This window comes from Anastrepha obliqua, unplaced genomic scaffold (genome assembly GCF_027943255.1).
Source record: "Anastrepha obliqua isolate idAnaObli1 unplaced genomic scaffold, idAnaObli1_1.0 ptg000009l, whole genome shotgun sequence".
Taxonomy (NCBI): domain Eukaryota; kingdom Metazoa; phylum Arthropoda; class Insecta; order Diptera; family Tephritidae; genus Anastrepha; species Anastrepha obliqua.
This window is the reverse complement of record NW_026562178.1, coordinates 2,539,907-2,555,359: the sequence shown is the minus strand read 5'-3', so window position 1 is coordinate 2,555,359 and position 15,453 is coordinate 2,539,907. Positions and strand designations below refer to the sequence as shown.

At 38.9% G+C, this 15,453-nt stretch overlaps 1 protein-coding gene across 1 annotated transcript in view; it reads right to left on the bottom strand.

The window, feature by feature from the left end:
• LOC129251235 (uncharacterized) overlaps positions 1–15,453 on the bottom strand; it is a 303,976-nt gene that overhangs the window by 127,808 nt on the left and 160,715 nt on the right. Inside the window, 1 exon segment of the mRNA XM_054890588.1 lies at positions 13,758–14,076. Within this exon segment, the coding sequence (XP_054746563.1) occupies positions 13,758–14,076 (319 nt within the window).

Below are 15,453 nucleotides of genomic sequence, written 5' to 3'. Positions count from 1 at the left end.
AGGTATGCAAAAGATTTTGCAGATAGGGCGATAATTTTGGACTTTCGACTTGCTTCCAGACTTATGTATGATAAACGATTTTTTCCAATTATGTAAAAACTCACCAGAAGCTAGTGATTTATTGAAGACAATTGTTAATGGTTTTGCTAGCGATTTAGCACAGTTTTTTAGTAATATAGGAGGGAAGCCATCTTCTCCAGGAGTTGGGTCATTTGCCATAGGCTCCTGAGTACAACATTAGATGAGAGCTGGAAACCTTTATTTGTTCGTGAGCTGTTAAAAGAGGTATTTTCTATTCCGGTGCCGGATTGACGAACATAAACAGATCTAAAAAAATCTGCAAAAAGGTTACTAATTTTTTGAATGTCCGACAACGTTTCCCCCAAATAATGCATTTTTTCTGGAATTCCAGTGGTTTTCTTTTTACCGTTAATGAACTGCCAAAAAGATTTACAATTTTCTTTGATACCACTTTCTACTTTAGAAATGTATTTCTGATATAAAAATTTGTTCAGAACATCAAATTCTTTTTGGAAACGATTGTACGCTTCATAAAGTTTTGCGTTATTATTAGATTTGCGGTATAGTTTGTATGCTTTGGTTTTTTTATTGTTAAGATTAATGAGCCTAGAATTGTACCAGGCCGGTTTGGACTGATTTTTTGCAGACACTATTGGAACAAACATATGAATTGCCCTTTCTAGTCTTATTACAAAATCATCATACATCTGTGATAGTACGGGTTTGTTTAAGACAGTTTCCCAATCTACCAAATCCAATGACCGCGATATCTGATTGAAATTGGCTTTATAGAAGTTATAATTTATGCAATTATTACAATAATAACTGATTTGATATAGCTTATATGTTTAAAACGTACACATAACGCTTTGTGGTATATGGAGTTCGGAAGAGGGGATGAAGAGAGGGCCTCGACATCGGACTTTAGATCATTGCTTATGAATACTAAATCAAGTAAGCGATTCATATCATTGTGTACTCTGTTAATCTGGCAGAGGTTATATTCGGCACCTCACATTCACTCTCGCTTTATACTCCATATGGTACTAATTTCTTAGCATCATCGTCGAAATACCAATTAAAATTGGGTAAGTTGAAGTCACCCAAAATAATATAATTATGTTTTGACCGCCAGTTAGACTATTCAGAATTGTACATCAATTAATTACATGCTTTTTATATAATTCAATTGGGCTTGAAGGCGGTATATAACTTACACTAATGTATAATTCATTCGATTTTCATAAATTAATTTTAATTATTATTTGATCAACATCAAAATATCCGTCGTCGGAACTCATACTTGGTGGCAAAGTGATTTGTGTACTGGGTAGTCTCGAACTTACAGCAACAAGTACACCACCACCTTTAGGGAGACCAGTAGTGGGGGAGCATCTGTCTTTACGAAATACATTATACAGTTGACAGTCAAATATTTCTGCAGTATAATGGCATTCAGAAAGCCAAGTCTCTGTTAAAACTATGATATCATAGACAGATGAAGAGGAGAAAAACAACAATGGTAACATTTTAGCTCTTATGCAGCCAGCATTCTGATAATACAGTAGAAAATCTGCCGTATTTGATAAATTATTACCGTCGGTACACGCTAGGTGTGCGGCGGTTTCGTCTCTTCTCTTTGAAAATTTTTAAACGGACGCACTTTTATATTCTGTTGCCAAAGAGAAGCGTCGAAAATCTTCTTTTTACCTCAAACTGTAGTTCTTCTACCTTTTTAATTAGATTTCTCTTGTCGGTTTGCAAAGAGCTAATTACAGCTATCATTTTCTATCTAAGAGATAAGATATCTAAGAGATTTAATTTCGTCGAAAATAGCTTGCAGGTTGATTTCTTGCTTGCTGCACTCCGCTGATGGATTCGGTCTTACGGGTACCGAAGTAGCTGGAAGCGATGACATATGGGTGGTCCCAGAAATATTTTCATTGTTGTTGTCTGCATCTATTGGCGGTGAAACTGAGCGAGGCGACAGTAGGATCGAATTACGGCGCACTTTTGTGCATTGTTTACAACAATACTGCTTATTTATTTTCAGCAGGTACTCAATGTCAGCTGGCAATAAATTTTCACAAGTAAGATGATAAAATTCGCTGCACTTAACACACTGAATTTTTTTGTTTGGCTGCCCACGGTCAACCTTTTGACCGCATATGCATTAGACCGGAGTGAAATACGAAAATTTTTTCAAATCATATCGTAATAGCAGGGAAAAGTTGCTACATATCAATACAAATTCAGGGAAAAAAAGAAATTTCAAATCGGTTAATATCTTCCGTTCGCGCATTGCATTTAAAATTTACAAATTTTATCCCAAATCTAGCTAATTTATGAAAACTTGTAGAAGTTGTAAATGATTAAAGATCGAGCTCACTTTTTATACATAACACTTTCAGCATTGAGTAGTAGATTTTTAATTTACTAATCTATCCATTTCTGTGGTTCTGAGCGATCAACTTTCACCAATTTTACACCAAATCTACTAAAGAGGCCTATGCCAAATGAGGCTTGCGTGAAAGGGGTTTACGGCTACTATAATACGTCTGTGCTTTAGATCGTCTTCCACTTGGTTACTTGTATTCCATCGTCTTTCTTTTCATTTTGCTTTTGATTCTGGCATACCGATAAACGGTCATTACCAGTTCTGCTTTCACTCCTGTCGAACAGCGCTGTTTGGTCAAAAAAATTTCTATTCGATGTTCTTTTGAATTACATAGTTTACACAATTACTTAACATTAAATCGCTTCAAACATTTTAATCACGTCTCTTACTCGTAAGGACATACACTGCCCATTTTTTGGTGCACCTAAACCACTGCTGTCATCGGTCCTTCCCACTAATACCGACATTATACAATGTTGGCAAGAAGTGAGGTACAAAATGACAGTAGGATCTTCTGCTGCCAGTTCTGGTCAGAAGTTAAGCTTCACCGTTGTAGCAGATACTGTAGCTCATCAGACTGAGTCCCTTTATTCCAAGGTTTCGATTCCAAAGTTTCCCACACAAGAGTTGTACAAAAGATCAAAAATCTACATGATCGATACTACACTCTTCGTAAATCTTATTCAAGGGACAAAGACACACCTGAGAAACAAAAGAAGTACAATGATTTTATTGAACAATCTTCAAGTACATTATTTGACATTTCGTCCTGCAAGTGCGAGATGACACTCAATTGCTTTTGTCAAACAAGCTTTGACAAGTGTATAACAGAGATAACTCCTGAAGTTGACAATGATAAGAATGATCCCGATTTTCAGACCCCACGCTCTATTTCCTCTCAGTCAGCAAGTTCAAAAAATGCCCAGATGCGCTTAGCACTTCCAGCAACGGCTTTAACAAGTGATCGTTTTGGAGTATCTGATAGAGCAGCAGCAGCTATTGTGTCTAGTGCATTTAAAGACGTTGGTCTTATAACGGACAAAGATACTTCTTTTGTTGTTGATCGAAGCAAAATTTATAAGAGAAAAAGAAAAATGTAGACTAAAACTTATCGAATCGGCGAATGCAATAGAGCAATTAAACGATCCGATGTGTGTGTATTTTGATGGCAGGATGGATGACACTTTAGTTTTAGTTGAAAAAGGAAACAAACGTTATCAATCTATAAAAAAGAAGAGCACATTTCAGTAATAACAGAACCATGCTCAAAGTACCTTTGTCATTTAGTACCTACTTCGAAAAGTGGAAAGGACACAGCATACAGCATTGTAAATTATTTTGAAGAAAATGGTATAAATCAATCTAATGTTGTAGTGATTGGATGTGATGGTACGTCAACAAATACTGGGTGGAAGAATGGTGCAATAAAATTCATTAAAACGTGTTTAAAAAGACCAGTACAATGGGCTATCTGTCTCCTCCATTTTAATGAATTACCTTTGAGGCATCTAGTTGAAATACTTGATGGTAAAACAGCAGGTCCTCAGTCTTTCAGTTGGCTTCTTGGCAAACAGCTGGCTAAATGTGAATCTTTGTCCATCGTTGCTTTTCAGAGGATTGAATGCTCTCTTCCACGAACGCTTGACGCAATAAGCTTAAGTAAAGATCAGAAATGCTTACATGACATTGCCATTGCTATTGATGCTGGTTTTTGCTCCCCAGATCTAGCAAACCGAGATCCGGGACCAATATCACACTCTCGTTGGTTGACAATTGCAAACAGGTTCCTACGATTATACATTTCTTTGAAAGAGCCATCTAAAGGAGCGTTGCGTAAAACTAGTAACTCAAGCGTCCTCAAAAGTGTATGGGAACGAGAGACGTGATGGGTTTATAAGAGCAACACTCACTTCTTGTACAGTTATGCCTCAATTTGACACTAAAGCAGACTTTGCCACTCCTGAATAAATAATTTGTCATCTTTGGTTGGTTGGTTGGGAAGGGAGTGAGTGGAACTCGTAGTACAGTCACCTTCACGGGGTGAGTTCTGAGTCGTCCAAAAAGGGCGGGCCAATTCTACAAAAATTAAAATAGAGAAACTAACCACCCGCAATTACGTAAATGTATACAAAAAATGACATTTTCCACTTCTTTTCAGGGGCTGTAGGGGCTGTGATAGAGCGGTAGACGTTTTTCTTTTCAAACTATACCTGATGTTGTAATAGTCTACAAAAAATGAACTTTATCTAACATCATTTCCCCCTCTTACAATTTTTCGAATATTTGTTCAATTTATTATAAAATTTGTAAATTTTAAATGCAATGCGCGAACGGAAGATATTAACCGATTTGAAATTTCTTTTTTTCCTGAATTTGTATTGATATGTTGCAACTTTTCCCTGCTATTACGATATGATTTGAAAAAATTTACGTATTTCACTCCGGTCTAATATGCATGGCATTGTGGATAAAAAAGTGTCCAAGTAAAACGATAAGCTAAATCGAGTCACTGTCGCACGAACGATTAGGTATATTACCAATAAAACTTAGTTAATGCGGGAGGTCCGAAAAACACGTCCGTTTACGTTCAACGCTAATCAATAGGTGACTATATACAAAACAATTATTACTCCTATCTGGAAATACGGAATAGAAATATGGGGAACGGCTAAAAACACAAATCTTTAGGTAATTTTTAACTTCATTTTGTTTTGCGTTTTCGTGTTTTCCATTTACCGTTGCCATTTTAAAACTTGGTGGAAGTTTTGCGTATTTAGAAGTTTTATTACTACTGTGATTAAGAATAAATATAATAATAATACAAAATGAGTCAAGTGGAAGCAGGTAATTTATTTTTTATAAAACATATAAATTTTCATGTATTGTATTATATTAATATACTTTTTATATGATAATGTACCTTCCACAAGCAGTGGAAGCACTTTTCAACAAGCAGGCTTCAAAACCAATATTCTTTCTGCTGCTGAAATAAAGCAGCGATGGACTTTTGCTAAGGTTATCAGAAGATTAGGGACCACGGAGCAGTGGGTTGAATTTCCGGAGAATAACGGCCTCATTCTGCGGTCGAAATTGTGCTCAAAACATAAGACACAGATGCCGCCGTGTATGATGGGCAACAGCTCACTGGGCACATTTCGATGTAGAAACTTATCTTGCCGAACTAAATGCACATCATTGGTCAAATGCCATAACGAGGGAGGAAAGTTTCGCCGAGGGCTTTTGCTTGTCTACCGAAACAATAACTGACTGGTACAGTTATTGGCGTGAGGCTGTATGTATGTTTCATATCAGGAAAAATAGGAGGACCCGGTAAAATTGTACAAAATAGATTGTACTTTCATCGTAAGTAAATTCGGAAAAAGAAAGTATAATAAAGGTAAATTTTGATGCCTGCAATTTAAAGGATTTTATTACTTAAAATATTTCGGTTTTTAAATTAATGAGAACGGCATGATAGAGAACGGCAGCGATGATCTAAGGCGGGAGGTATATCCGGACAACGTGCGTTCGGCGGAGGTGCTCATACCTTTGATTAAGAAGCCTGTTGCGGGAGGAATAACTATCCACACAGATTATTGGAAAGCGTACGACTGCCTTCGCGATCATGGGTATGAGCACCTGAAAGTAAACCACAGGGACCAGGACAATCCGTTTGTGTCGAACGATGGCATACACACACAAAGAATAGGATCGCAATGGAGAGTCGTGAAACGGTTCTTTCAAAAGGACAATTATAACAATCTAAACAATTTTGCCGACATTATTGTTGAGTATCTTTGCCGCAAGTCAATAACAGTAAATCACGACGATCCATTTGCAAAGCTGATTGATGTGATCAAATATACTTACTAACCATAACATTCTGTCTTTTTATTCATTTATTCTATTTTATAGTATTTACATATTTCTGCTTCTCAGGTTTCGTTTAAGAAAAATTTTTTAATAATTTTTTTTTAATATAATATTAGATATTAGATAGATATATAGATATTTAATATATAAAAAAGAATATATATCATATTTTCATAATACCATATAGTAAAAGTTTAGAATTAAACATCGCGCGATTTCTTATTCCAAATTTTCGCCATCGGCGCTATTATTTTTTAAATAAAATATATATTATATATGTATATATATATATATCATATAATAATAATATAGTTTTTTTGTAATAAAATATACAATATATATGTATACTAGCTGACCCGACGAACTTTGTTCGTTTCCACCACAGTCGGTTCTACGTTACCGAAACGACCCGGATTTATATCCGGCCAAGGACTGTCACTCCAGCAACAACCCCCGTATATAAATATGTGGAATGTTTATGCTGCTACAACAACAACGAGCTTTGTTCCGCAGTAGAGGCAATAAAAAATCAGCTTTTTGATTTTATTACGTTTATTTTTTTATTAATCAAGTATTTCAATGAAGCTTTAATAGATTGTACTTCAGTGAAGCACCTTGTCATACACGACATTTTTTGTTTTATTATCAGGTGCAAACAACGCAGATGGTTTTCCGACCCGTGAACATGCCACATATAATTGACCATGTGAGAAACATTGATTTTCTAGATTCAGACCACAAACTTTCAAGGATTGTATTTGTGATTTGTTAATGGTCATGGCGAATGCAAGACGGATCGGAAATTGAAGTCTTTTAAACTCAAACGGAAGATCGGTTGGGATTCTCGGAATGAGAAATTCTTCACCTTCGAATTTTCGTTTGAGTATCGTCGCGTAAATCACATTGTTCATCAATTTATTTACAACCAAACGCGTACCGTTGCAAAGTTTTGGTGGGCTTAGGTTTCGAAGCATGATTACTACGGAGCCAACTTTTAGGCGTAAATTGTGCGGTGGTAAGCCAGGCACATCCAAGGAGTTAAAAAATTCAATTGGATAGTTGGTGGCTTCATCTTTATTTGTTACACAGTCAATGGATTTGAATGAATGCATTGTTCCAATGATATCATTTTGAATTATGTAGTCATCTACATCTGTATTCTGAACCGCTAAAATTGTTCGCTCACTCAACCATTCATTATTTTTGTAGTTATTAATGATGTTTGGGAATACTTCGTTGATAAGTTCGTCTTTCGATGAGACAAAGTTACAGAAATTCCGAGGAAATGAAATCAATCCGCTCGATTCGTCGACAAGTACTCGACCATTACCGATAGTCAGTAATTGCTCAGAGAAATCTTCAGTAGATGTATCATTAAGTAATGCAATTCTCATGTTTGTTGTCAGCTGAAGTTTTTTCACATAGCGCCATCGATTCGATGATTTGAGGCAAGCGTTATTTCGTCAGCAGCCGTTGATATTGGAATTACTGGCAGTGTTTTCCGGAAGTCGCCAGACAGTAAAATCATTGCGCCTCCAAAACATCTCGAGTCATTGCGTATATCTTTCAATGTTCGGTTAAGTGCTTCTAATGCACGTTTATGCGCCATTGTGCATTCGTCCCAGATGATGATTTTCGATGCTGATAAAACTTTGGCCATTGCTAAGTTTTTTGAAATATTACATGTTGGTTCTTCAATTTTTTGAAGATTTAACGGCAATTTTAATGCTGAATGAGCTGTACGGCATCTTTCGAACAATGTGGCTGCTATTCCAGAAGAAGCAACTGCAAGCGCAATGTTGAATTTCGCACGAACAGTGGCTAAAATTACTGACATGAGGAATGTCTTACCAGTTCCACCAGGGGCATCAAGGAAATCACCATTTCCATCAGCAATTGCCTTCTTTAATGTATCATAAATTTCTTTTTGTTGGCGATTCAACAGTGGTACATTCGTTTGAACTACTAACTCTACTTGTTGATCTCTGTTATTCGCTCGACGATTTCGCATTGCCAACCGAGCCGTTTCACGGGCTGCCTCGCTGTGCTCTTGTGGTTGAGAAGCACAAAGTCGAGCCATACTAACGCGGCGCTCTTCACGGGCAATTCCTTGTTCTTCTTTAGTCGTTTCATTCCCAATGTTTCGTATCCTTCTTGCATTACGGCTTTGTCGGGAAAGATTCGATCGTCTTGGTCGCGGCATTGATAATGATGATTCAAAGAAAATACAAATTACTGTGATTATATATTTCTGACAAAATTTATATTATCAAATTTTCTACTTAACCATAGACAAAATTACGTTTAGCTGTCATTTGCGTTTTGCTATACCACATTTATCACGGAAACGCGATTGAATGGGATAAAAAGTATCCTATGTCCGTCTCCTGGTCCTAAACTACCTTTCCACCGATTTTCAGCCAAATCGGTTCAGCCGTTCCCGAGATATAAATAGTGTAACTAACATGACTTTCTTTTATATATATAGATACACATATTTATCATATAATAATAATATATAATATATATATAATTGGCGCGTACACCCTTTTTTAAAGATTGGCCGAGCTCCTCCTCCTATTTGCGGTGTACGTCTTGATGTTGTTCCACAAATGGAGGGACCTACAGTTTCAGGCCGATTCCAAACGGCAGATATTTTTATGAGGAGCTTTTCCATGGCAGAAATACACTCGGAGGTTTGCCATTGCCTGCCGAGGGACGACCGCTATCAGAAAAATGTTTTTAATAATTTTGCTTTCACCGAGATTCGAACCAACGATCTCTCTGTGAATTCCGAATGGTACTCACGCATAAACCGCGTATACTAATAATATAGTGAAAATTTTAGCCTGCGGCGCTATTTTTTTTTAAATAAAACATATATATGTATAAAAAGCGTGATTTTTTAAGAGTTATAGGAAAGTTTTTCAAAACAGCACACGTAAAATTCAGAAAAATGCATGAACGTTTTATTTAAATCGATAGTCTTCTTCTTCTTAATTGGCGCGATAACCGCTTACGCGATTTTGGCCGAGTTTAACAAAGCGCGCCAGTCGTTTCTTTCTCGTACTAACCGGCGCCAATTGGACACACCAAGGGAAGTCAAGTCCTTCTCCACCTGATCTTTCCAACGCAGAGGAGACCTTCCTCTTCCTCTGCTACCACCAGCTGGTACCGCATCGAATACTTTCAAAGCCGAAGAGCTGTATCCATTCGGACGACATGACCCAGCCAACGTAGCCGCTGGATCTTTATTCGCAGCGCTATGTCTATGTCGTCGTAAAGTTGCCATATGTCGATATCATTGGCATACGCCAACAATTGTACGCTCTTATAAAAAACTGTGCCTGAGCGATTAAATTCTGCGGCTCGTACGATCCTCTCCAACATCAGGTTAAAGAAGTCACACGACAGCTAGTCACCCTGTCTGAAACCTCGTTTGGTATCACAGGGCTTGGAGAGGTCCTTCCCAATTCATGGGTCTTTTCCACGATTTGGCGTATTGTGAATATTTGCTCGATGGTAGACTTTCCAGGTCTAAAGCCACACTGATAAGGGCCAATCAGTTGCTTGATGGTGGGCTTCAGCCCTTCACACAATACGCTCGCTAGAACCTTATAAGCGATATTTACAAGACTAATCCCGCGGTAATTGGCACAGATTGCAGGATAGCCCTTCTTATGGATTGATCAGAGCACACCGAAACTCCAATCGGCAGGCATGGTTTTATCCGACCATATTTTGCATAGAAGCTGATGCATGCACCTTACCAGCTCCTCGCCGCCATGTTTGAATAGTTCAGCGGACAGGCCGCTGGCGCCCGCGGCTTTGTTGTTCTTTAGCCGCGTTATCGCTATTCTCACCTCGTCGTGGTCGGGTAGCGCAACGTCAATTACATCGTCGATGATTGGGGTATCGGGGTCTTCACATTCTCTGTGACATGCGCAGCTATCACTGTTTAACAGGTTCGAGGAGCGTTCCCTCCATAATTTAAGATTGCTCTGGATATCAGTGATCAGATCGCCGTCTTTGTTCTTACAGAAAAACGCCTCGGTCTTGAAACCTTCTGTAGGCCCCCGAACTTTCTGGTAGAATTTCCGGGCGTTGTTCCAATTGGCCGTCTTAGACTTTTTACATTTTCATGTAAAACGGTTAAAGTGTTAGCGTCTTGTTCTAATAGAACGGATATAAATTTTATTTATTAATTAAAAAAACAAATTGACTACAAGCCGCTAAAGGCGGATAACAGCCTTCTTATAACAACAGGCTAGCCATTTGCAGATTTATTTTGACATTCAAAGAAAAATGCTTTTTTTTAATGTAATGGTCGGATGTTTATTTCATTATAAAGAGGAAGGTATGCCGTTAATAGTAGAAAATAACATCAGACAAATGACTACCACGACCACGCTTACTACGCTAATATTCTTTTCATGAAATTTTCCATAACCGAATTGCAAAGAGGTTGCCATATGGCCTCTATACCCTCACGAATTCCATCTTTGAGGTCTTCAATCGACCCTGGGCTGTTGGCGTAGACCTTCCCTTTCGCATGGCCCCAAAGAAAAAACTCACAAGGCGCTGAATCACAAGATCTTGGTGGCCAATTGTGATCACCTCTTCGAGAGATAACATGGTCCGGAAGCTTTTCCCGTAAAATATCAATGGTTTCGTTGCTTGTGTACCACGTAGCGCCGTCTTGTTGAAAATAAACGTTGTCCAGATCAATATCATCCAACTCCGGCCATAAAAAATCGTTAATCATCAATAATCAAATCAAAATAACACCTGTTATTGGAAAACCTTTCAGTTAAACCATAAAGACTTAAAATTATTATTTTTTTCACCTCTGGAGCAGCTAAAAATAAAGCTTGATTATAGCTAGTCAAGCAATTATTCATATAAATGCTGCTAATTTTAACGTCGGAAAACAGCAACACAACATATTTAGTTTCTTTTTAGCATCACTGCGAATTTTGCCTACACATTTTATAACATTTTCGTCATTAGCATTTGGCACTCTTACAATTTCAATCAAGGTGGATTTATTACAGGTGAAGGCATCCACCCAGCTGACCTTTTCACCGTAGTTCGGAATAACGTCAACATTTCGTGTTTTGTTTACGTTCGTTTTAATGGTTGTTTGGCACTTACCAGCACATTATAATTCAATATTATTTACGATTGCTGAGCTTTTGAACTCCGTACGGAGTTGCTTGTCTCCTATCGGATGCGTTCTTACGTGGCGTATAGGGGGATTCTCGGCAGATATGCAGGGCAAGTGGAAAATAAAATACCATTCGCGGACCAAAGCAGGCGAACATCTGCTTAGAAGTATATTTCAACTAAGAAAAATGCTAAGTGTAAGCACTTACTTGGGCCAGCGTCTGACTCAGAATGAGCGGGAGAGCCACCCCGAAGTTGACTAAAAGTAATCAAAATGGGCACATCAAGACCTCATGCTACAATAATGGGTACTGGACTGAAATGGATACTGACTCCAGTAGGAGTATTTCGTCACAGGAAAAGTCTTGGACTGATGATGTGAGCTGGTAACTGTAGTGACTGTCCCATTAATATGTAGATTGATTGAAACCTCAAAGAAACTGCGGCACAGATATTGTTACAGTAAAACCGTGGCAGGCTTTGAGGTACTTTCTCAGTTGGTGGTACAGGTTAGGTTGAGATTGCTCCTTTTTACCGTACTCATAAGATCATGTGTCAACCCTCGTGTCGGCGTCCCTGCATTGCAAAGATAACCACGGGGTCGTAAAGACGACTGCACGTACGAACTAGGATGGCCAAACACACAAAAAGGGCGTACACGCCAATTATATTATATACATACATATATATAATCCCGCAGTAATTGACACAGATTGCAGGATCGCCCTTCTTATGGATTGGGCAGAGCACACTTAAACTCCAATCGGTAGGCATGGTTTTATCCGACCATAATTTGCATAGGAGTTGATGCATGCACTTTACCAGCTCCTCGCCACCATGTTTGAATAGTTCAGCCGGCAGTCCGTCGGCGCCCGCGGCTTTGTTGTTCTTTAGCCGCGTTATCGCTATTCTCACCTCGTCATGGTCGAGCAGCGGAACGACAATTCCGTCTTCAACGATTGGGGTATCGGGATCTTCATATTCTCTGTAATATGCGCAACTGTCACTATTTAACAGGTTCGAGGAGCGTTCCCTCCATAATTTAAGATTGCTCTGGATATCAGTGACCAGATCGCCGTCTTTGTTCTTACAGGAAAACACCCCGGTCTTAAAACCTTCTGTAAGCCGCCGAACTTTCTGGTAGAATTTTCGGGCGTTGGTCCAATTGGCCAGCATCTCAAGCTCTTCGCACTCACGTATTTCGGTCTCTCGTTTCCTCTTTCTGATAATACGTCTCTCTACCTTTCTTAGCTCTCGGTACCGATCCCACATGGCTCGCGTTGCGCCCGATCGTAGCGTGGCTCTATAGGTGGCATCCTTTCTTTCTGCGGCAACATGACATTACTCGTCGTACCAACTGTTTTTTCGGGCTCGCCGGAATCCGATTTCTTCTTCGGCGGCGGTACGTGGGGAACGAGAAATGTTGCTCCATTGTTCGTGCATGCCGATTTATTGGGCAGTACTCTCTGAGAGCAGGAGTGAGAGTCGAGTGGCGGGTCTTCTAGCTGTCTGTTGTGATTGCAGATTTTCGATGTTGAACATTCTTTACGTAGGTAGATGTACGTTTTTTGCTGCACGGAGGCGTGCGCGCAGTTAGGTTGCAACAAGGTAATGTTCCGAGTCGATGTTGGGTCTTCGGATCGTACGTATATCTAATACACTAGAAGCGTGTTTTCCATCTATCACAACATGATCGATCTGGTTTCGTGTTTTTCGATCAGGAGACAGCCAGGTGGCTTGGTGAATCTTCTTATGCTGGAATCTGGTGCTGCAGATTACCATGTTCCGGGCCCCGGCGAAGTCGATCAGCCTCTGTCCGTTACCGGATGTTACGTGGTATATATGTTGCTTGTGCTTTAAACTTATAATATGCATAGTATGCAGAAGAAGACTTAACTTAGGCGGGCCACAAGCACGCAAAAAATTATTACAATTTGTTGAAGTTCGTTTCGTCACACCGTGGAGTGGTTAACGAATTTAATTTCAAATTGTTCACCGCCAAGTAAACATGAACTGTAGCAATAGCAAGAAACACAAAAATGTTTGCAAACTTTCAATATGTTGCAAGCCCACAGACAAGTTGATCTGTAGAAATTTTAACCGATTGTTCTACTTCCTTGCGGGTTGCGGCCCGCTTAAGCGGTTGTGAGTTTTCAATTCTTTATATGTACATATATAAACAACAACACGCATTTAAGGGTTAACTCTGCTTATCAACCTCGTGTACTATATTCTTATTACTATTAATTAATATATTTTACATTAGTGAATAATTATGCTTTAACAGGCAATTACTTACCATAATTTTCAACACCATTTCCCGTATCAAGGGAATGCACCAAAAAGTCAGTCAGTGCTTCAACCTCTACCTCTTTTTGTTGGCATGAGCTTTTTGAGTTAGCGTTAGCAGCGACAGCGTCTACACTTGGATATGACGGTGTGTTGCAGCCGATAGTGCTAATGGATCCAATGGTAGATACGTTTCCTCCACTTTCACTTGTATCTAATTGTGGCCCGTTAACGTATGGTACGTAGTTCAAATAGTTAGCATGCGATGAAAGTTGACTAGCTGGACGTGGTATTATTGGTTCATATATGGACTCATATGTCGTGGAACCCTAAAAAATCATGAATCAATTTCAATTAAATAAATTGAATTATAATAAGTGTGTGCCACAATCTAAGCAAACAATCAACCAAATCTAGATTGAGGTGATATCAAATATGATTTAACGAGTATATTATTATACTGATCGTGTAGAACTGAATTCTGACATTAATCATCTGCGTGCTGATAAGCAGATATGCTACCCTTATAGTAATGGATATCTCAAAACGAACATGTTGAATTACATGCTTTATTTTAGTAGCGTCCGTATACCTCAAATACTAGACATAGGTGAAATAATTTTATCAACATGTTTAAAATAGATGGAATGGAGTGACAAGATACCGATGGTGATATATTCGGAAAAATTACAAATATCTACATATATGTTATGGATGCGAAAAAAAAAATGTAGAGTTCTGGGTCCCAAAACTCCAAACCTGATTTAACAATTTTGCAATTTGAATTATAAAAGTGATCAAATCATATTTTGATGATGTTTCAGTCAGAATAAATTGTAAATGGGATGGTAAAGGAAATGTCCGATATTTATATCAGATATAGCAAATTTCTAATAAAGACGAGTTGATGCTGACAGGCTGTGGCGGTAATGTTGTTTTGATGATTCTTTCAATTCTGTTATTTATTATTCTATTACCCTTTATATAAACGATTTGCGGGTATGGTTATCTTGGAGGAGACGTGACTTCAGGTTTAAGCAGAAATTCGAAGAGGTGGTTAGCATCATGTAAGGTACCTTCACATAATGAACATATGTTGCGTGTGTTTGGGCAATTTCCTCATAAAAAGGTGGTTAGTGTCGTGCAAAACCTACGGTTCCACCTTAACAGGAACTGCTTGCTGAGCAGTTTGTTATGCTCCTTAACAGGTAGCATATTGGCCTCGTCGTGAAGGTGTTGTATTGGGGACATCAAGAGGCAGCCCGTCGCTGTCCGAATGGCATTGTTTTGGCATGTCTGTTTATCCACTGCGTGTCACTGGTTCCAGGCGACCGGAAAAGCGCAGCATAGTTTAGAACCGGCCGGCCAATTGCCTTAAATGTCGATAGCAACAATTCTTTGTCTTTGCCCCAAGTGCTGCCGGCACGCGATTTGAGGACCTTGATGCGATTTTGGACTTTGGTGGCAATAGCGGTTGTGTGTGCAGAGAAGGAGAGGAAACCGTGGAAGGTTACACCCAATATTTTGGGGTTGGGAAATGGTGTGTCGTCGACTTTTACCTTAAGTTGCAGTTTGACCTCCTTTGTCCAGGTGGTAAAGAGGGTCGCCGTGGACTTTGTGGGGGAAAGCTGAAGATTTCTCGCACTCAAAAAGCGAGAAAGGCAGGCGAGGTAGTCGTTTACCTTAGAGCATAGGCCACCAATGTC